Below are 23483 nucleotides of genomic sequence, written 5' to 3' on the forward strand. Positions count from 1 at the left end.
TGACCCCAGGATACTGCAACCGTCATAAATGTGAGCCGGTTGCCAAGCAGCCGAATTCTGATCACGTGACCGTTGGGATGCTGCAACAAGTCGTGAGTGTGAGAAACAGTCCCAAGTCCCTTTTTTCCAGTGCTGTTGAAACTTTGAACGATGGCAAGAAAGGTTGTAAAATTCACTTAACAACTGCCTCGCTTACCAGTGGAAATTTTGGGCTCAACTGTGGTCACAAGTCAAGGACGACCTGTAAAACGTTGGTTCAATTTAAGGTAGGTTCTACGGCACTGTGAACCGATGGCCAACTCAACCTGTGGTGGGTTCCTCCTTCGAAAACCAAGCGGCTTCTTCTCATTCTCGTTTTGAATGAGCCTCACTTCCTCCCCTTGTCGCAGGTGTCTTTCCCTTGTTCCGACGAAACGCTGCCAACCTGGGGGGAGCCGCGCTGCGCATTCACATTGCAGTGACACCTGCCGGTCCATCTGGCGGGCCTGGGAACTCTGAAGATGACCGGGATAGCAGTAACAGCAACAGTGTTGAAGAAAAGAAGGCAGCAGAACAGGAACTGGGAGTCCGCTCGGAGGCAAATCCTTCCGTCGACGAGCTCCCCCAGGAGAAGCCTCCTGTGAGGGATCTGGAGGACACATTCGCCGCGAGCATCCTCGTGGAAAGAGCCATGCACCTAAGCTTAAAAGGTAAGCGGGTGTCAGTCCTGCCTCAACTTGAACCTTGAAGCGATCCTTGACTCCATTCGTTTACATATCGTATGATAAAGCTCTAGTGGCTTACGGTAAAGCAAAGCCAGAACTGAGATTCGCCTACCAAGTCCCTACTCCAGGGCTTTTCAACCAGCGGTATGGGTACCACCTGTGGTACATTGGCACCTGGCAGGTGGTACGCGAGCATCCTAGAAAAGTGGCAGCGGGGGAGGGGAATGAGCTGAACCGGTGGCAGCACCGCACAAGCCTGAGCGAGAGACGGCTGGAGCTGCAGGGCTGTCGGGGCTCAGCGGAAGCGCCAGGATCTGCGCCAGGATCCAGCTGGAGCTCAGCACTGATCCCGGCGCTTCTGTTGAGCCCAGAAGAAGCGCCGATCAGCTGGAATGTTGCAGCATCTCCAGGGTCTTGTGATTGACATTCAGATGCTTGGCAACTCATTCATATTTATGACGGTCACAGTGTCCCAGGGTCATGTGAAGGGACCAAAACCTGCTGCAACCACCCAGCAAATGGAATAAAAACCAAACACCTCCCACCCCACCCCCGCTGCCAATCCTCACAACAGTGAAAACCTCGGACAGGAGGAAGAGCGCTGCTGGGCGGGCAGGCAGGTGTCTTGCTCGGCTGTGGCTCGGGGGGGGCATTTTTTTCAGGGCCATTGTAACTTCGAACAGTCACTAACCCAACTGTTGTAAGTCGAGGACTACCTGTACTTATCACTTTTTTCCTTTTTTTGTTTTTGGGTCATCAAGGTGGTACTCGGATGTTTGCCATATCCTAAAAGTGGTACAATGGGGGAAAAGGTTGAAAAGGCCTGCCCTAGGTGTAACTTTTCCCTCCCAGACCCTTCCCATTACTGCTCCCATCGCTCAGTCAAAGAAAATGTTTTTGAAGCAGTCACTCTGTGTGTAAGCTGTCTTGCAGCTGCACTTCGTGGCACCCTCAGAGGCCGGTTCGGAGGAGGAGGAGGAGGAGGAGGAGGAGGAGGAGGAGGAGGAGTTGGAGCACTTATTTCCATCACTTTTACTTGCCCCTCCTGCCCAGGGGCCACGGCAGACTGGCGTTGAACAACTGCGAAGCACAGGTGTGAACTGACAGTTCTGATAGGTGTGGGTACCCTCTGCAATCCTCCATCCTCCATATAATCTCCATCCTAACCTAATCTTTTTTTTTCTTTTCGGTGTGGCCTTCAAATTCGTCATTCGTAGGGCCTTTAATAATATTTTAGAAACATCGGAAAAACTCTAATTGGTTCAGATAAGCTTTAAAAGAGGCATGTCCAACTCGTGGCCCACAGTTCATATAATTTTTTTTTTAAAAAACAAAAAACTAAAGGAGGTTTGTTATTTATATACGTTAGCTAAAGGTAAAAGGTAAAGGTTCCCCTGCACATGAGTGCTAGTCGTTTCCGACTCTAGGGGCCGGTGCTCATCTCCGTTTCAAAGTCGAAGAGCCGGCGCTTGTCCGAGGACGTCTCCGTGGTCATGTGGCCAGCATGACTGGATGCCAAAGGCACACGGAACGCTGTGACCTTCCCACCATAGCGGTCCCTATTTTTCTACTTGCATTTTTACGTGCTTTCGAACTGCTAGGTGGGCAGAAGCTGGGACGAGTAACAGGCGCTCACTCTGCTACGCGGCACTCGGGATTCGATCCGCCAAACTGCCGACCTTCTGATTTACAAGCTCAGTGTCTTAACCCACTGAGCCACCGCGTCCCTATGTTAGTTAGCTACATACTATATTAAGATAGTCCCCGACTTACAACAATTTGTTCAAAGTTCCAGCGTCGCTGAAAAAAAGTGACCTGTGACTGTTTTTCACACTTACGACCGTCGCAGCATCCCTGTGGTCACATGATCAAAATTCACACGCTCGGCAACTGACTCGTATTTATGACGGTCGCAGCATCCCAGGGTCACGTGATCCCCTTTTGCGACCTTCTGACGAGCAAAGTCAATGGAGAAGCCAGATTCACTTAACAACCGTGTGACTAACAACCACAGTGGTTCACTTAACAACTGTGGCGAGAAAGGTTGTAAAATGGGGCAAAGCTCCACTTAGCAAATGTTTCGCTGAAGCAACAGAAATTTTGGGCTCAGTTGTGGTCGTAATTGAAGGACTACGTGTACAATACAATACAACGATAAAATAAAATGCAGGCGTTTGCAATTCAGCCAAGCTGGAAGTAGAAGGGGGCAGCCATCTCCTGGGTGATTGGCACATAGTCAACAGCTGGTTTTCGTGCCTAAGGCAGGACTAGAACACAGAGTCTCCTGCTGATTGGCCCAAAGTCACCCAGATGGTTTTCATGCCTAAGGTGGGACTAGAACTCACCGTCTCCTAGTGTTTGTCCTAGTCACCAGCTGGTTTTCGTGCCTAAGACAGGACTAGAACTCACCGCCTCCTGGTGATTGGCTCAAAGTCACCCAGCCGGCTTTCATTCCTAAGGCGGGACTAGAACTCACTGTCTCCTGGCGATTGGCCCAGAGTCACCCAGCTGGCTTTCATGCCTAAAGCAAGACTAGAATTCGCTGTCTCCAGCTGATTGGGCCAAAGTCACCCAGATGGCTTTCATGCCTAAGGTGGGACTAGAACTCACTGTCTCCTGGTGATTGGCCCAAAGTCACCCAGTTGGCTTTCATGCCTAAGGCGGAACTAGAACTCTCTGTCTCCTGGTGATTGGCTCAAAGTCACCCAGCTGGCTTTCATGCCTAAGGTGGGACTAGAACTCACTGTCTCCTGGTGATTGGCCCAAAGTCGCCCAGCCAACTTTTATGCCTAAGGCGGGACTACAACTCACAGTCTCCTGGTGATTGGCCCAAAGTCACCCAGATGGCTTTCATGTCTAAGGAAGGACTAGAACTCACCATCTCCTGGTGATTGGCCCAAAGCCACCCAGATGGTTTTCATGCCTAAGGTGGGACTAGAACTCACCGTCTCCTAGTGTTTGTCCTAGTCACCAGCTGGTTTTCGTGCCTAAGACACGACTAGAACTCACGATCTCCTGGTGATTGGCCCAAAGTCACCCAGCTGGCTTTTGTAGCTAAGGTGGGGCTAGAACTCACCATTTAGGGTCAGCTATGAGTCGGGTAAAAGAATAGAGCAGAGTGGATCGGAACGGAACGCAAGCGCAGGCAGGAATCGAAGGGGGCCAGGCTTGAAAAACAGCCCTTTGTTCTGCTTTTGGTGCCCGGCGGACCTTATTCCTAGAATTTCCTCCCCCGCGGACTGTTTCCTTGGCCCTTGCGCTCTGCCCTTAAAAATCCCCCCCCCCAATTGTTCCGTCCCGTTGCGTCCCAGTACTTCGTGCCGAAGGCCACCAGCCCAACCGGGCCAAACCAGACGAATCCATTCAGCGCCTTCTCGTATTTCCCTCCCACCCCCCCCAAGAAACTCTTTTTGGTAAGCACACCGCCGGCTTCCAGAGCGGCGTGACTGAAGAGCAGGTGAAAGAGCAGCCGGGAAATGATTTTCAGAGTTTCCTCCCCTCGCTCAAAGTGCCGCTTCCCTCCTCCTCCTCGCACCGCTGGCCCGTTCCTCCGAAGTTTTATTTGAGTTTATCGTATTATTTATTTATTTTTTTAAAAAATTTATTGCTTTTATGTAAACATATATTTAAACAAAAAAATACATATAAAAAATAAGACATACATAAACAATACAAGCAACGAAAATACAACAAGAATACTTAACTTCCGTTATTCCTAATCTTTCTAATCATTTTCAGGTGACTTCCTCGAGTCCCGTCCCCCCTATCTGCGTTTCTTCGTAGATCATCATTAGCAATTTCTATTTCATAATTTTAAATCATATTTAATATCGATCTATATTTAATTTCTTATCATTCAACAATCGTTGTTTCATATTATCCTTAATACTAAACATGAAACTCTAAAACTGCAACCTATAAACACTTCCAAGTCCCTTTCAAACTAGTCGATATAACAATATTTCTTCAAATAGTCCTTGAGTTTCTTCCAATCCACCCGCGAGTTCTATCGTATTATTTATTTTTGTCTCTGCTTTCAGGAAGGGCCGCTCAACGCTTCAGCGCATTCTTGCGCTTTGATTTATGTTTTTTAAATGATCGTAGCGTCTCGCGTTGCACCGGCCGCCCTTGAGTTACGTCCACAGTGGGAGCCCAAAGCGCGTGTGGCTAATTTCTTTTTCTCGAAAGCTATTCAAAGGAAGGCCAAGCTTGACAACTAATGAAAGCGGCCGTTTCTCGTACAGGGGTGGGGAAGAGGGACCGATCAGAAAGGAAAGGATTTTATACAAGGGGGGGGGGTTTCTCAACGACCGTCTGTTTAGTGACCGCTCAGAGTCGTAGCGGCGCTGAAACAGAAGACGTACGGCCGTTTTGCCACACTTAACGACCGTTGCAGCATCCCCAAAATTTGGAGGCATGGCCACTGGTTCATATTTATGACGGTCGCAGTGATCCCTTTTGGCGACCTTCTGACAAGCACAAAGTCAATGGTGGCAGCCAGATTCACTTAACAACAGTGGCAAGAAAGGTCGTAAAACGGGGCAACGCTCCCTTAACAACCATGTCGCTCGCTTAAGGACTGCGATGATTCACTGAACTGTGGCGAGAAGGGGGGGCAAAACTCCCTTATCCAATGTCTCGCTTAACGGTGGAAATTTTGGACTCAGTGACGGTCATAATTTGAGGACTACCTGAATCTACTTCTCTAAATTTAACCTAGATTTGCTTCTCATTTGTGACACGTCGTAGAACAAGGCCAGTTTAGACATTTGAAATATGTTGTGTGTGTTTTTTTTAAAAAAAGATCAGTTGAAGAGCATTATATAAAATGGTTTAAATAAGCGTAAGGAACAACCTCCAAGATTTCAGGAAAGATAAAAATACAGTGGTTATTGGCCACTGTATTGAAGGGAAAGGAAAAATGAGCTGTGGAAACTTCTTTATATTTTTAATGCTTTACTTTATTCTTTTACCTTGTTTCAGTGCCTCACTTTTTTGGATCTACAATGTTCTTTATCATTAGCTTGAAATATGTGTATTCTAATTCTGTTGTACTCTATTCTGTTCTGTATTCTAATTCTGATCTCTTCCCTATTCTGTTCTGTATTCTATTCTATTCAGTTCTGTTCTATTTCTGTTTCTATTTCTATTTCATTCTGCTCTACGCTACTCTACTCTATTCTATATTTCTATTCTGTATTTCTATTCTGTTCCATTCTATTCTCATCACATTCTATATTTCTATTCTATTCTATTCTATTCTATTCTATTCTATTCTATTCTATTCTATTCTATTCTATTCTATTCTATTCTATTCTATTCTATTCTTCTATCCAAATGCTATTCTATAATTCTATTCTATTCTATTTTCATCACATTCTATATTTCTATTCTATTCTATTCTATTCTATTCTTCTATCCAAATGCTATTCTATAATTCTATTCTATTCTATTCTCATCACATTCTATATTTCTATTCTATTCTATTCTATTCTATTCTATTCTATTCTATTCTGTTCTGTTCTATTCTATTCTATTCTATTCTATTCTGTTCTGTTCTGTTCTGTTCTGTTCTGTTCTGTTCTGTTCTATTCTATTCTATTCTATTCTATTCTATTCTATTCTATTCTATTCTATTCTTTATTGCTCAAGGCCATAGCCTATAGAGTTTTATTACAGAGCATCCAGGATTTTGCAGTCGAAACCAGAAGTGGGTAGATTTGCTTATTTTTATATAATAACTTTCTTTGGACAAGGATGAGAAAGTGCATTAGTTGAAGGTACAGTGGGCAGATGCTGGAAGAGGACAGCCATTGGTGCAAAAGAAACAGGAGTCAAAAGGCCACCCAGGACAGGAAAACAGAATTAATGTTCTAGGAAAAAGTCTAATACTATTATCTGGGTGTTTTACTCCCCTGGAGCACCCTGGGCACTAGAGGAGAATGTGCAGTGAAGTGCAACTACAGAAATAAAGAGGTCGTAAATCAGGGGTCTTCAAACTTGGCCACTTTAAGACTTGGTCAGCCAGCATGGCTGGCTGAGGAATTCTGGGAGTTGAAGTCCACAAGTCATGAAGGGGCCATAGTTCCCCCATGCTGGCTCAGGAATTCTGGGAGTTGAAGTCCTCAAGTCATGAAGGGGCCATAGTTCCCCCACGCTGGCTCAGGAATTCTGGGAGTTGAAGTCCTCAAGTCATGAAGGGGCCATAGTTCCCCCATGCTGGCTCAGGAATTCTGGGAGTTGAAGTCCACCAGTCATGAAGGGGCCATAGTTCCCCCACGCTGGCTGAGGAATTCTGGGAGTTGAAGTCTACAAGTCATGAAGGGGCCATAGTTCCCCCATGCTGGCTCAGGAATTCTGGGAGTTGAAGTCCTCAAGTCATGAAGGGGCCATAGTTCCCCCATGCTGGCTCAGGAATTCTGGGAGTTGAAGTCCACCAGTCATGAAGGGGCCATAGTTCCCCCACGCTGGCTGAGGAATTCTGGGAGTTGAAGTCTACAAGTCATGAAGGGGTCGTAGTTCCCCCATGCTGGCTCAGGAATTCTGGGAGTTGAAGTCCTCAAGTCATGAAGGGGCCATAGTTCCCCCACGCTGGCTGAGGAATTCTGGGAGTTGAAGTCTACAAGTCATGAAGGGGTCGTAGTTCCCCCATGCTGGCTCAGGAATTCTGGGAGTTGAAGTCTACAAGTCATGAAGGGGTCGTAGTTCCCCCATGCTGGCTCAGGAATTCTGGGAGTTGAAGTCTACAAGTCATGAAGGGGCCATAGTTCCCCCATGCTGGCTGAGGAATTCTGGGAGTTGAAGTCCACCAGTCATGAAGGGGCCATAGTTCCCCCACGCTGGCTGAGGAATTCTGGGAGTTGAAGTCTACAAGTCATGAAGGGGCCATAGTTCCCCCATGCTGGCTGAGGAATTCTGGGAGTTGAAGTCCACCAGTCATGAAGGGGCCATAGTTCCCCCACGCTGGCTGAGGAATTCTGGGAGTTGAAGTCCTCAAGTCATGAAGGGGCCATAGTTCCCCCATGCTGGCTCAGGAATTCTGGGAGTTGAAGTCTACAAGTCATGAAGGGGCCATAGTTCCCCCATGCTGGCTCAGGAATTCTGGGAGTTGAAGTCCACCAGTCATGAAGGGGCCATAGTTCCCCCACGCTGGCTGAGGAATTCTGGGAGTTGAAGTCCACGAGTCATGAAGGGGCCATAGTTCCCCCCATGCTGGCTGAGGAATTCTGGGAGTTGAAGTCTACGAGTCATGAAGGGGTCGTAGTTCCCCCATGCTGGCTCAGGAATTCTGGGAGTTGAAGTCCACGAGTCATGAAGGGGCCATAGTTCCCCCATGCTGGCTCAGGAATTCTGGGAGTTGAAGTCTACGAGTCATGAAGGGGCCATAGTTCCCCCATGCTGGCTCAGGAATTCTGGGAGTTGAAGTCCATGAGTCATAAAAGAGCCGAGGTTGCCTACCCCTGCCATATACTAAAAGTGGTACAATGGCTGAAAAGGTTGAAAAGCCCTGATCTAGTCCAACCCCCTGCTCAGGCAGAAAACCCTATATACCATTTCAGAAAAAATGGCTGTCCACTCTCTTCTTAAAGACTTCCAGCATTCACAACGTCTGGAGGCAGGTTGTTCCACTGGTTAATTTTACTGTCAGGAAATTCCTCCTTAATTCCAGGTTGTTTCTCTCCTTGACTAGTTTCCATCCGTTGCTTCTTCTCCTGCCTTCAGGGTCTTTGATGAATAGCTTGACCCCCAACTCTTCTTTGGGGCAGCCCCTGAGATACTGGAAGGCTGCTATCCTGTCCCCCCTCGTCCTTCTCTTCGTTAAACTAGACATGCCCAGTTCCTACAACCGTTCCTGATATATTTTAGCCTCCAGTCCCCTGATCCTCTTTGTTGCTCTTCTCTGCACTCTTCCTAGAGTCTCAACATCTTTTTTTCTTGAACCGTTTCTCGACAGCAAGCTGATCAGGAAACCTGAGGAACTGCGTTAACAGAACATAGAATCCTAGAGCTGAAAGGGGACCTCAAGAGGTCTTCTAGTCCAACCCCCCCCCCCCACTCAAGGCAGGATACCTAAGGCGAAAGAGGTCTGCGTGGGGAACGATGTTATGATTCTGGCTTCTTGCAAGGGGCTGACAGTGAAAAAGCTGGACTTTACTAGCCACGTTCGGAGTTGACGTTTCTTTGGGGGGAAAAACGAAAGTTGACATTCTTCTGCCTCTAAAGCCGATTTCATCCTTACAAGATGCAAACGGCCTCTCCACTTACTGGGTTCTGCCTCTCTCTCTTCTGCCTTCAGATGTGATGTTAACACATGTAACACCAAAGTACCACCAGTCGCCTAGCATGGTGTCAAAAACTTGATGACCAAAAAAAAAAACAAAAGAAAAAAAGTGATGAAGTGCAGGTAGTCCTCGACTTACAACAGTTCGCTTAGTGACTGTTTGAAGTTACAATGGGCCTGAAAAAAGGGCCCCCCAAGCCACAGCCGAGCAAGACACCTGCCTGCCCGCCCGGCAGCGCTCTTCCTCCTGTCCGAGGTTTTCATGGTTGTGAGCATTTCTGTTGAGGATTGGCAGCGGGGGTGGGGTGGGGGGGTGTTTGGTTTTTATTTCCCTCCCCCTTCTGCTGGGTGGTTGCAGCAGGTTTTGGTCGCTTCACATGACCCTGGGACACTGTGACCATCATAAATATGAATCAGTTGCCAAGCATCTGAATGTCGATCACAAGACCCTGGAGACGCTGCAACATTCCAGCTGGTCGGCGCTTCTTCTGGGCTCAGCAGACACGCCGGGATCAGCGCTGAGCTCCAGCTGGATCCTGGCGCTGATCCTGGCGCTTCCGCTGAGCCCCGACAGCCCTGCAGCTCCATCCGTCTCTCGCTCCGGCTTGTGCGGTGCTGCCAGCGGTTCAGCTCATTCCCCTCCCCCGCTACCACTTTCCTAGGATGGTCACGTACCACCTGCCAGGTGCCAATGTACCACAGGTGGTACCCGTACCACTGGTTGAAAAGCCCTGGACTAGATGACCTGCAAGGTCCCTTCCAACTTTATCATTATTGTTGTTGTTGTTGTTAATGTTAAATGACTTTTTGTTTCTTTGTTGTGAAATTGTCACAGAACGCAAAAGTGGCATCTTAAATTGCTCGGTTTTCAGGGAGTCCTCTTGCAGAGCGCGGCGTGACGTCACCCAGTAGCTATGTCTCCTTCGTGGCCACGGACGCCGATAACCCTCTTACCACCGCCACCGTAGAAAACACGGACTCCCCCGTGTGGGATTTTCAGCAGCAGACAAGGTAGGTTAAGACGTCCCTGTAGCAGCTCTCGGTGACATTTTTGCATTACTTTTTGTGTTCTTTGATAATGAAATGCAAAAATGGTGTTTACATGGAAATAATAATAGAATAGAATAGAATAGAATAGAATAGAATAGAATAGAATAGAATAGAATAGAATAGAATTACAGAATAGAATTACAGAACAGAATGGAAATATAGGATAGAATAGAATAGAATGGAATGGAATGGAATGGAATGGAATAGAATAGAATAGAATAGAATAATAGAATAGAATAGAATAGAATAGAATAGAATAGAATAGAATAGAATAGAATAGAATAGAATAGAATAGAACCTTGGAGGTCATCTAGTCGAACCCCCTGCACAGGGAGGAAACCCTATACCATTACAGACAAATGGCTCTCCAGTCTCTTCTTAAAAACTTCCAGTGTTGGAGCATTCACAGCTTCTGGTGGCAAGTACTTCCACTGGTTAATTGTCCTCACTGTCAAGAAGTTTCTCCTTAATTCCAGGTTGCTTCTCTCCTTGATCAGTTTCCAACCATTGTTTCTCGTCTTTCTCTCTGGTGCTTTGGTGAATAACGTGACCCCCTCTTCTTTGGGGCAGCCCCTCTAATACGGAAACACTGCTATCATGTCACCCATGTTTCTTCTTTTCTTTAGACTAGGCAAACCCAAGTCCTGCAGCCATTTTTCGTATGTTTTAGTCTCCAGGCCTTCATCTGAGTTGCATGTGTGTCTCTGTTTTTGCCTTTCTTGTAATATGTAGAGAGGCATAGTATTAAACACTGAGATCATTGAAATGTGAGCTGCCAGCATATTTGAAATGCTGATAGCAGCAAGATTATGTTTTCGAGAGAGGGCCGAAAAGCAGCAAAAAAAACTGACCTGTAGGTTGTTCTGGAAATACGATCATGGCTACTATTTTGTTCCCATAGAAACCGGCTTTCTAGACCAGCCACGTTTATCCTTTATGTTTTTCTAAACATTCCCGCCTTCATCTATAGAGGGCTGGGAACGCTCCGGAATACAGGTGCTCCTCGGGTTACGACCACAATTAGAATAGAAAAACAGAGTCGGAAGGGACCTTGGAGGTCTTCTAGTCCAACCCCCTGCTCAGGCAGGAGACTCCATACAATTTCAGACAAACGGCTGTCCAGTCTCTTCTTAAAAGCCTCCAGTGATGGAGCACCCACAACTTCTGGAGGCAAGTAGTTCCACTGGTTAATTGTTCCCACTTTCAGGAAATTTCTCCTTATTTCCAGGTTGCTTCTCTCCTTGACGGGTTTCCATCCGTCGCTTCTTGTCCTCCCTTCAGGCGCTCTGGAGAACAGGTGGAACCCCCCCCTCTTCTTTGGGGCAGCCCCTCAGATATTGTCACCCTCACATTTCTGTCACTAAGCAAGACAGTTGTTGAGTGAGCTTTGCCTCATTTTGCGACCCTTTTGCCACCACTGTTAAACGAATCTCTGCAGTCGTTGAGTTGAATCACGCAGGCCTTAAGCCAATCCGGTTTTAACTTTGCTTGTCGGAAGCCGGCTGGGGAGGTCACCAAACGGGGATCACGTGACCCCCGTGGATGCTGCAACCCTTGTAAACACAGGCCAGTTGCCAAGCGCCTGAATTTTGATCATGCGGCAGTTGTGAGTGCGAGGACCGGTTGCGAGTCATTTTCTTCCATTGACGTTGAAATTTTGAATGGTTGCAAATTGTACAGGAAGGAAGAAGGGTGGAGGAGAAGGCGAAGGGGCGGGGGAAGCATCCAAGACTGGACAGCCATTTGTCTGGAGTGGTACAGGATTTCCTGCCAGAGCAGGGGGTTGGACTAGAAGACCTCCAAGGTCCCTTCCAACTCTGCTATTATTATTTGCTTACTAAGATGTGGTTGCATTCTAGGTAAAGAACTCAGGAATTAGAACTAAACCACAATTTTGTCATTTCCCCAACAACTAAGAACAACTAAGACAGGGGTGTCAAACTCAATTTCATTGAGGGCCGCATCAGCATTGCGGTTGCCCTCAGGGGGCCGGGTGGGCGTGGCCAGGGTGGGCGTGGCCTACTGGTTGGGCGTGGCTAGAGTGCGTATGGCCTACTGGGTGGGCGTGGCCAGCTCTCCATCGTTGGCATCAAGGGTGCCTATGGGGGCCTGGGCAGGAGTGGGACAGATCTGGGGGTCTCTGTCAGAAGGAGGGTCTCTGGGCCAGGGCCAAGGCAGTGGGGGCCGTTCCCTCACTCTTTCCAGGATGGCTTCGCGGGCCGCATGAACCCACTTTGCGGGCCGGATCCGGCCCCCGGGCCTTGTGTTTGACATGTCTGAACTAAGATGATTAAAAGGCCTGGAGACAAAAAAAACATACGAAGAATGGGTTGCAGGACTTGGGTATAGGCCGGTCTAGAGAAAAGAAGAACTAGGGGGGACATGATAGCAGCCTTCCAGTATCTCAGGGGCTGCCCCAAAGAAGAGGGAGTCAAGCTCTTCTCCAAAGCACCTGAAAGCAGGACAAGAAGCAACGGATGGAAACTAGTCAAGGAGAGAAGCAACCTAGAACTAAGGAGGAATTTCCTGACAGTGAGGACAATTAACCAGTGGAACAACCTGCCTCCAGAGGTTGTGGGTGCTCCAACACTGGAAGTTTTTAAGAAGAGACTGGACGGTCACTTGTCAAAAATGGTCTAGGCTCTCCTGCTTGAGCAGGGGGTTGGACTAGATGACCTCCAAGGTCCCTTCCAGCCTTATTCTGATTGAATAGGCCCTGGTTGCCACCGTCTTGTTAGAACTTGCTGTTCAACATAATTGGAAAGAACCAGATTGAAGCAAGCTTCTATACTAGCAGTCCTTGACTTGCAACCATTCATTCAGCGACAGCCGTTTGTCTGAAATGGTATGGGGTTTCCTGCCTAAGCAGGGGGTTGGACTAGCTGACCTACAAGGTCCCTTCTGACATTATCATTATTATTATTATTATTATTATTATTATTATTATTATTATTATTATTACCGTATATACTTGAGTATAAGCCGACTCGAGTATAAGCCGAGACCCCCAATTTCACCCCCCAAAACTGGAAAAAGTTATTGACTCGAGTATAAGCCGATCCGCCGTTCTGCAAGCCTCCGCCGCCGGCGGAGGCTGGATCCGCGCTCTGCAAGCCTCTGCCGCCAGCAGAGGCTCGATCCGCCATTTTGCAAGCCTGAATACACAGGAATACCCTGTGTGGCCGTGGCTCTCGGGGAAGCCCTGGCTGTCCGCTTCCTCGCTCCACGCTGCCATTCGGGGCCCGCGTGTTCCCCGGGCAAATCGCGGCGCCCAGCAGGCGAGGAAACACGCCCGCTCCAGTCGCCCCCCCTTCCCTCAGGAGACGCGAAGCAAGTGACCGCCCGGAGCTTACCGAGGACTTGCGCGCGGCCGAGGCTTCGGTGCTTCCAGGATCGCGCGCACCTCTCCCAAGCCGCCGCCGTCCGGAGACCTGCCGAAGTTTGGGGAGGTTTGGGGAGGTGCGCGCGCACCTCCCCAAACCTCCCCAAACGTCGGCAGGTCTCCGGACCTCCGCACCCTGCCTGCCTGCTTCTTTCCGCAGCGGTGGCTTGGGAGAGGTGCGCGCGATCCCGGAAGCACCAAAGCCTCGGCCGCGCACAAGTCCTCGGTAAGTTTTTTTGTTGACTGGAGTATAAGCCGAAGTGGAATTTTTCAGCCCAAAAAGTGGGCTGAAAAATTCGGCTTATACTCAAGTATATACGGTATTATTATTATTATTATTATTATTATTATTATTATTATTATTATTATTATTATTATTATTATAAGTTACAACAGCACTGGAAAAAAGTAACTTAGGACCGTTTCTCACACTTGCGACCATTGCGGCAGCCCCACGGTCAGCTGATCAAAAAATTTTATGCTTGACAACTGACTCGTGTTTATGACGGTCGCGGTGTCCCCTGGGGTCACGCGATCCCCTTTTACGACCTCCTGACAAACAAGAGTCAGGAAGCCAGATTATCTTAACAACGGCCGTGATGTACTGAACAGCTGGGGCCAGAAAAGTCGTAAAATGGGGCAGAACTCACTTAAGAACTGTCTCGCTTAGCAACAGAAATTTTGGGCTCCGTTGTGGGTCACACGCCGAGGACTGCCCGTACACCAAAAACTTTCCCGACAACCTGCTGGAAAGTGATTGTTTCCCTCTAGCGATCGTGTAAACATGTTTCTGATTTGTTTCTGAATTCTTTTGCAGACTCTCCAAGGAGCTTCTGTTGGATCCCCAGAAAACTCTGGTCTTTAAAGTCTGGCATAAAGCAGGTAACCCCTTTCTCCCGTCAGAACTCCTTCCTTAACTGTAGTTTAGCAATCGTTTTTTTAAAAAAATGATGGATGGCAAGCTATCTGCCTATCCACACTGTGCTGTGATATTCATTGTTGTTTGCATATTGTTCATGTATTCATTTGTGGTTGACACATATTACGGTTTATTTCAGTAAATGGATACCGAAAGAAATGTACTACTGCTGGTACTAATGATCAGTCAGAAGCTAAGAATAGAATAGAGTAGAGTAGAATAGAGTAGAGTAGAGTAGAGTAGAGTAGAGTAGAGTAGAATAGAATAGAAATGCAGAATAGAAATATAAAATAAAAATATAGAATAGAATTGCAGACTAGAATAGAATAGAATTACAGAATAGAAACATAGAATAGAAGAGAATGGAATGGAATAGAATAGAATAGAATAGAATAGAATAGAATAGAATAGAAAGAATAGAATAGAATAGAATAGAATAGAATAGAATAGAATAGAATAGAATAGAATAGAATAGAATAGAAATATAAAAAATATAGAATTGCAGACTATAATAGAATAGAATTACAGAATAGAAATATAGAATAGAATAGAATGGAATAGAATAGAACAGAATTACAGAGAGAATGGAAGAGAAGAGAAGAACTGGAAGGGACCTTGGAGGTCTTCTAGTCCAACCCCCTGCTCAGGCAGGAGGCCCTATACCAGTGATGGTGAACCTATGGCACGCATGCCAGAGGCGGCACTCAGAGCCCTCTCTGTGGGCACGCGTGCCATCGCCCCAGCAGAGTTCGCCAGAGTAGCGAGCGTGTGGCGTTGGGAAGCGATGGGGCAGGAAGTGAGCGAGCGAGCGGCATTGACCCCCTGGGGATGCCCCGCAGATGGCAAGGGACGGCCCCCCACCACCCGCCCCAGCCTGGCGACTCTCTCCCAGGTATCCGAGCAGGAGGCGGTGAGCGCACAGGGGCCGACAGCATCCGGCAGCAGGTGCTGTGTAGCCCGCTGCGAATACCGGGCCAGCCCTCCGGCAGCAGCATTGCGGCGGCACCGGCAGCACACGGAGTCGGGAGAGCACGTGATGTGGACGGCCGGACATGCCTACTCCTCCACTGGTCATCTCCTCAGCCCCCTCGAGGGTTTTGCCCTTGGCCCGCGGGTGGAGCGCATTCCCCTCGCGCACCTCGGTACCTACTGCATCCACCAGCCGCTCACGCAGGTCCATCAGGTCGCCGTCCAGAGCCGCAGGCCCGCCCAGCAAGGAGGAGGTGAAGTGGTGGGCCAGGAAGCCCGCCATAGAGGTGGTCGAGCACGCCCAGGGCTAGCAGGCAAAAGGCCACCCCGAGCGGGGAAAGCCAGATCCCCATCGGCGTCATGGTCGCCCAGGCCCAGCAGAGATGGGGCGGAGGCACGCAATGCTAGCTGGGACTGGGGGGCCATGGCGCCGACAGGGATCCGGCTTTCCCCACTTGGGTGGCCTTTGGCTTGCTGGGCGTGGGCGTGCTCGACCATCTCTACGGCGGGCTTCCTAGCCGACCGCTTCTCCTCCTTCATGCTAAGCGGGCCTGCGGCTCCAGACGGCAGCCTAATGTCCATTTGGAAGAAGGCCGATTAAACTGGAAGCCTTCAAAGCTGAATCGGATCCTTTTCTACCCAGTCGATCGCCTTTTCTCTCCATCGCCCTCGTCCCCTTAGCTTTCTTAGACGGTTGGAATTGGGGGTACACACCGAGGTTTCTTGCCGCGAGGTGCAAACGTTTGCTGGCGCCGCTGAGATGGCTGGCGCGCTTTGACGGGCTGTTTTCCCCCCCGCAGAGGTGGAGCGAGTGATGGGGTTTGCCTCCGTGGACCTCTCGCCGCTGCTCTGTGGCTTCCAGCACATCTGCGGCTGGTACAACGTCACCGACCTCGGCGGGCAGTGCCGGGGGCAGGTGAAAGTCGCCGTCTGCCCCCTGGAAAATATCGCTCGCCTGAAAGAAGAGAGGCAGGCCAGAAGTTGCCAGGTAAAAGCACCACACACACACACACACACACACACACACACACACCTCTTTCGTGTGACCAAACGACCTGCAGACATTTTGATTTATCGTTTTATTATTCTTTTATCAGTTTATTGCTTTATTGTTTTATTAATTTGTTGTTTTATTTATTCATGTTTTTGTTTTTTATTTTATTGTTTTATTTACTGTTTTATCAATTTATTTTATCAATTTATTGTTTCATTAGCTATCATTTTATTAATTTGTTGTTTTGTTTATTGTTTTATTTGTTGTTTTATTTATTCATGTTTGTTTTTTGTTTTATTTCTTGTTTGTTTTATTTATTTACTCTTATCAATTTATTGTTTTATGTATTGTCTATGGTTTTATTAATTTGTTTTATTTGTTTCTTTCTTTGTTTTATTGTATTGTTTTATTTGTTTACTGTTTATTGTTTATTTGTTTACTGTTTATCAATTTACTGATTTATCAATTTATTGTTTTATTTGTCTATGGTTTTATTAGTCTATTGTTTTATTCATTTTTATTCACTGTTTTATTGTTTTGTTTATTGATTTGTTCTTTGGAGTTTTTTCGTTTGTTTATTTTATTTATCGTTTGTTTCATTGTTTTTTTTGTTGATTTATTTAGTCTCAATTTCTCTCTTTCCTGTTGCTTGATTGACTACAGGTAATCCTCAACTTACAACCGTTCGTTTTGCGACCGTTCAGCAGTACAACGGTAGCAAAAAAAATGTGACTTAGGCCCCGTTTTTTTCACAGCATCCCCGTGGGTCACGCGATCAAAATTCAGCCGCTTGGGGCAGCTGACTCATACTTACGACGGCTGCAGTGTCCCCGGGGGGGTCACGTGATCCCCTTCTGCGGCCTCCTGACCAGCAAAGTCAATGGGGGAGCCGGATTCGTTTAACGACCGGGTTATTAGCTTATCAACTGCAGTGATTCGCTTAACAACCGTGGCAAGGAAGGCCGTAAAACGGGTCAACCTGAACAAACGTCTCACTTACCAATGGAAATGTGGGGCTCAGTTGTGGTTGTAAGTGGAGGACTACCTGTGCTTCTGGCAAGCTTTTGCCAGATCCTAACAAGCCAGTGGCCTGATCGTGAAATTGGGCCAGTTCCCAACTTTGGGGGCACCAGGGACCCGTTTCGTGGAACACCCATTTTTTCCACAGACTGGAGCCAGGAAGGATGTTTTATGGTAGGTTTTGCTCGCTCATCTGTCGCTCACCTCCAGCTGGACGGGCCAGTTCCGAACAGGTCACGGAACATGTGGGGAGCCCTGCTCTGGAACGTGGTGGAGATGCCCACCTTAAGGCCTTTTGCTTTGCAGGCAAAAGACCCGGTTCCTCCGTTCTCCTCCTTCTCCACAAGAGGCACGGCCAGACTTTCAGCTCCTCCATGGAAGAAGAGCCCAGAAGCTTCCAGTCGTGCCAGGTGAGACGAAACAAGAGGTCGATGGTTGTTCCGAATAAGTAAAATGGTCGCAGGGCTGCAAAAGCATGGCATGGTGTTGGGCTTACTCCGTCGTAGGCATGCATCGGCCGGGGTACCTGGCCTTGTGTATCTGATGATGCCTTCCCCCAAATTCCGTCAGGCTAAAATTTCAGATTTTACCTCCTCCTCTTGCATCATGTGACAGCAAGATGAGTTGGATATACAGATGGATGGATGGATGGATGGATGGATGGATGGAGATAGACAGACAGACAGACAGACAGAAGGCAGGCAAGATGATAGATGGATTGATGAATAGATAAATAGTTAATGGATAGATAATACAGAGATAGATTTTGTTGTTAGCTGCGAAGTCGTGTCCAACCCATCGCGACCCTATGGACAATGTTCCTCCAAGCCTTCCTGTCCTCTACCATCTTCTGGAGTCCATTTAAGCTCACGCCTGCTGCTTCAGTGACTCCATCCAGCCACCTCCTTCTCTGTCGTCCCCTTCTTCTCTTGCCCTCAACCTTTCCCAGCATTAGGCTCTTCTCCAGTGAGTGCTTCCTTCTCATTAGGTGGCCAAAGGATTTGAGTTTTAGCTTCAGGATCTGGCCTTCTAAAGAGCAGTCAGGGTGGATCTCCTCTAGGACTGACCAGTTTGATCGCCTCACAGTCCAAGGGACTCGCAGGAGTCTTCTCCAGCACCAGAGTTCAAAGGCCTCAATTCTTTGGCGCTCAGCCTTTCTTATGGTCCAACTTTCACTGCCATACATTGCAACTGGGAAGACCATGGCCTTGACTATACGCACTTTTGTTGGCAGGGTGACGTCTCTGCTTTTTAGTGTGCTGTCTAGATTTGCCATGGCTTTCCTCCCAAGGAGCAAGCTTCTTTTAATTTCTTGGCTACAGTCCCCGTCTGCAGTGAAGAGAGATAGATAGGTGGATAGATATATAGAAAGAAAGATAGGCAGACAGGCAGGCAGGAATAGAAGATGATGGATGGATGGATAGATAGATAATGGATAGATAGAGAGATAGATAGTAGATTGGTGGATAAAGAGAGAAATAGGCAGGCAGGAATAGAAAATGGATGGATGGATGGATGGATGGATAGATGATAGATAATAATAATAATAATAATAATAATAATAATAATAATAATAATAATAATAATAATAATAATAATAATAAGTTGGAAGGGACCTTGGAGGTCATCTAGTCCAACCACCTGCTAAGGCAGGAAACCCTATACCATTTCAGATAGATAGATAATGTGTTTGACCTTTCCTTGGGGGCAGATAGAAAATGTTGATGCCACTCCAGGCTTAGCTGATGTTGTCTCTTCCTTAGCAGGACTGGATCCCGTTACAAAGAGCACGTGCAGAATGTCCGATGGTTCCACACGTCGTTACAGCAAGCGGAAGAAAACACAGACCACCTTGGAAGGCTCGATTCACCCTCCGGTCCCTCGCAGACATCTGTCTTCAGAGCTCTGAGGTGAAAAGATTAAGCAAGGCTAGGCGTAAATGTCACAGTAGCCAGACCAGGGACTCAGGAGTGAAGTCACCAGAAAGCAGGGGCCTTCAAACTGGGCCCTTTTATGACTGGTGGACTTCAACTCCCAGAATTCTGGGAATTGAAGTCCACAAGTCATCAAAGGGCCGAGTTTGAAGACCCCTGACATAATGTGAGGGGAAAATAATGCTAACTCAGAAAGAGCTAAACTGGTGTTAATCAACCTCGGCCATTTTAAGAGGTGTGGACTTCAACTCCCAGAATTCCTCAGCCAACGTGCCTGGTTGAGGAATTCTGGGAGTTGAAGTCCACAAGGCATAAAGGGGCCGAGTTTGAAGACCCCTGACATAATGTGAGGGGAAAATAATGCTAACTCAGAAAGAGCTAAACTGGTGTTAATCAACCTCGGCCATTTTAAGAGGTGTGGACTTCAACTCCCAGAATTCCTCAGCCAACGTGCCTGGTTGAGGAATTCTGGGAGTTGAAGTCCACAAGGCATAAAGGGGCCGAGTTTGAAGACCCCTGACATAATGTGAGGGGAAAATAATGCTAACTCAGAAAGAGCTAAACTGGTGTTAATCAACCTCGGCCATTTTAAGAGGTGTGGACTTCAACTCCCAGAATTCCTCAGCCAACGTGCCTGGTTGAGGAATTCTGGGAATTGAAGTCCACAAGTCATAAAAGGGCCGAGTTTGAAGACCCCCTGATTTAGGGCCATTCATTTAGCGACTGTTCGAAGTTAACGGCGCTGAAAAATGGGACTTATGACTGTTTTTCACACTTAGCGGCCGTTGCAGCATTCCCATGATCACATGGTCAGACTTGGAGACTGACTCAGCTCCTGACAAGCAAACAGGGAAGCCAGATCACAGTCGAACCACAGACTTACGTTGCTAAGCGAGACAGTTGTTAAGTGAATTTTGCCCCATTTTATGACCCTTCTCGCCACAGTTTTCAAGTGAATCACGGAAGTTGTTAAGTTAGTAACCTGGTTGTTAAGTGAATCTGGCTTTCCCATTGCTTTAGTTTTGTAAGAAGGTTTCCAAAGGGGACATTGCAACCGTCATAAGTACATGCCAGTTGCCAAGCCTCTGGATTTTGATCGCCTGACCGTGGGGAATGCTGCAGCGGTTGTTAAAAGTGAAAAATGATCATAAGTCCCTATTTTCAGTGCTGTTGTAACTTTGAACGGTCACTGAACAAATGGTTGTAAGTCGAGGATCTAGTGTCCTAGAGGTTTACCGTGCACCTGATCTGTCTTCTCTTCCAGGAAAAACCTGAACGAGCTGGACGAAATCCAGAGGTATTTCAGTGAAAAACTCACCAGACCTTTCGCAGACTTAAATGCTCCTTGTCTCACCATGGATGGTCTTGACATCCAGAGACCTTTCTCCAAGGGGCCAGATCCAGAAGGAGACCATCTGGAGAAGAAGCCCACTCATCTGGCTTCTCAACTTAGCAGCCAGAGTGTCGGTAAGTTGTCCACCATCCACGGTCTTCTGGGTGGCTCTTGAGAAGACCGCAATAACTAGTGTAATACTATCCAATTTTATGCCCACAGTTCCCTTTGGTAGTGGGCATAAAATAATCCTTCCGTTACAACAAGGGTCTTCAAACTTGGCCCTTTTATGACTTGTGGACTTCAACTCCCAGAATTCCTCAGCCAGGCACGCTGACGGAGGAATTCTGGGAGTTGAAGTCCACAAGTCATAAAAGGGCCAAGTTTGAAGACCCCTGGGGTGTCCAAACTTGGCAACGTTAAGACATGCAGACTTCCAATTCCCAGAATTCCTCAGTCAGCAGTGCCTGGCTGAGGAATTCTGGGAGTTGGAAGTCCAAAAGTCATAAAAGGGCCAAGTTTCAAGACCCCTGATATAGATATAAGGGCTTAGTTTGCGGGTAGGGATTATATTAGGCCCACCCCCAAAAATCAAGCTAGGGCTGGGTTTTACTTTCAGGGAAATACGGTACAGCGTTACTAAGTAGTTCGACAGTGTTGTGGGAATTGGGTGTTCAGCAGAGTGATGGCACAGGAGGAAAAAAAAAACCCTTAACTTTGTGTGTTAATTGTTTTGGCGTGCGATGCCCTATAGCAGCATCCTGAGGTGTAGGAGCTAAAACAGTTTGTGTCCAGAAATAGAATGAAGATCATTCTATTGAAGAAAGTGTTAATACCACTTTACAAGGTCTTGGTAAGGCCACACTTGGAATACTGCATCCAGTTTTGGTCACCACGGTTTAAAAAAGATGCTGAGACTCTAGTCTAGGAAGAGTGCAGAGAAGAGCAACAAAGGTGATCAGGGGACCGGAGGCTCAAACATGCAAGGAACGGTTGCTGGAATTGGGTACGTCTACTTTAATGAAGAGAAGGACCAAGAGTGACGCAATAGCAGCCTTCCAACATTTGAGGGGCTCCTACAACAATGAAGGGGTCAAACTATTTCCCAAAGTAGCAAAAGGCAAAACAAGAAACAACGGATGGAAACTAATCAAGGAGAAAACCAACCTGGAACTAAGGAGAAACTTCCCGACAGTGAGGGCAATGAACCAGTGGAACAACCTGCCTCCAGAAGTTGTGGGCGCTCCATCACTGGAGGTTTTTAAGAAGGGACTGCACAGCCATTTGTCTGGAATGCTACAGGGTTTCCTGCCTGAGCAGGGGGTTGGACTAGATGACCTCCAAGGTCCCTTCCAACTTTATCATTATTATTATGTGAGCGGTCTGTAGATATTTTCTCAGCCTTCTTTCTGGCTTGCGCAGTAGACCGCTCCTCAGTGGAATGCAGGCTGGTTGCGATGTTGTTGTTTTTTCCGCAGTCCTAACTACCTGTCGAAATCTGTGTCTGTCTTGTTCGGTTGCTGTGCCAAAACATAGACGTGTTATAGAGGCGCAGATGACAGACTCAACAATTCCTCCGTGGAACTTTTCTCAGCAGCTCCTGGGGGCGTCTTGAGAAATTTTTCGCAATTTCCCGTCGCTAAGCAAGACAGCCGCTAAAGGGATTTCCGCCCCATTTTTACGACCTTTTTTGCCACGGTTGTTAAGTGAATCGCTGCAGTTGCCACGGTTGTTAAGTCAAGCCGGTTTCCCCATTGACTCTGGTTGCAAAACTTTGATTGCGTGACCCCGGGGGACGCCGCAATGGTCGCTAAGTGTGGGAAACGGTCATAAGCCACTTTTTCCCAGTGCCGCTGTCACTTTGAACGGTCACTAAACTAATGTCGTATGTTGATCACCCTGACTCTGGGTCAATGCGACAGTCGCAAGTCCATGCCAGTTGCCGAGCCTCCAAGTTTTGATCACATGAGCCCAGGGATGCCGCGACGGCCGTGAGCTGTCATAAGTCGCTCGTTCCCCAAATAAGCAGTGTTTTCTAATAAATTGCACCCTTTGTCGAAGGCACACACAACAGCTGCAAGGGTGAAATGAAAATATGTTTGTCTCTTGGATATCGCTTTGGTCTGTAACGTTGACCGGAACGGACGTCTGCCTCAGCATAAAACTTGGCAAAGCAGAATTTAAAACTGTTTGGGCTGCTTTGCAAACATTTTAAAATACAGTCTGGCCTGGTTTGCGTCCTGCAAGAAAATGATAGTGTGTGCTTTGAAATTAAATAGTATTTGCGCGTAGAAAAAGGCTGTCTTGGCATATGGGTACGAGTCTGTGTTTCTTGTTTTGCATTCTTCAAATGAGCGGTTTTAGGCGGTTAGTTGAAGAGCGTCAGAGCGTTCAAATATTCGTAGTATAATTGTGTAGCAAAGGACCCTTCGCGCTGTATTTCTGTCTGACTTAGATTTTGGAGTTTTCTCTTTTTAATTTAGAGTCAAAGAAACGAACTGGAAGGGAGAAACAGGCCCTGCTAAGACCGATTTTTTTTTTTACACTTTCAAAATCAAAAGAAAAAAAACATCAACTTTTTCAGTTCAGGAAGAAATGTCCCATAGCTGTCAAAAAAGAGTGGAATAAATTGTTTCCAATGCACGTAGTGCCTTACAGAGGGAGAGAATCGAGATGACGTGAAGTGTTAATACCATTTTACAAGGCCTTGGTGAGGCCACACTTGGAATGCAGCATCCGGTTTTGGTCACCACGATGTAAAAAAAGATGTCGGGACTCTAGAAAGAGGGCAGAGAAGAGCAACGAAGACGATTAGAGGTCTGGAGGATAAAACATACAAACAATGGTTGCAGGAATTGGGGATGTCCGGTTTAATGAAGAGAAGGAACAGGGGTGAC

General features: G+C 47.3%; 1 protein-coding gene across 1 annotated transcript in view; it reads left to right on the forward strand.

Annotated features, from left to right (window-relative positions):
• The window catches only part of C2CD3 (C2 domain containing 3 centriole elongation regulator), a gene marked incomplete at its 5' end in the record, with an annotated part of 69057 nt that overhangs the window by 42696 nt on the left and 2878 nt on the right, over positions 1 to 23483 (forward strand). Inside the window, 7 exons of the mRNA XM_081327782.1 lie at positions 390 to 689; positions 9858 to 9996; positions 14235 to 14299; positions 16106 to 16293; positions 17626 to 17729; positions 19083 to 19229; positions 20518 to 20720. Of these exons, the coding sequence (XP_081183908.1) occupies positions 390 to 689; positions 9858 to 9996; positions 14235 to 14299; positions 16106 to 16293; positions 17626 to 17729; positions 19083 to 19229; positions 20518 to 20720 (1146 nt within the window). The remainder of the gene's footprint in view (positions 1 to 389; positions 690 to 9857; positions 9997 to 14234; positions 14300 to 16105; positions 16294 to 17625; positions 17730 to 19082; positions 19230 to 20517; positions 20721 to 23483) is intronic.

Source organism: Vipera berus (assembly GCF_964194415.1).
Source record: "Vipera berus genome assembly, chromosome: 4".
Classification (NCBI taxonomy): domain Eukaryota; kingdom Metazoa; phylum Chordata; class Lepidosauria; order Squamata; family Viperidae; genus Vipera; species Vipera berus.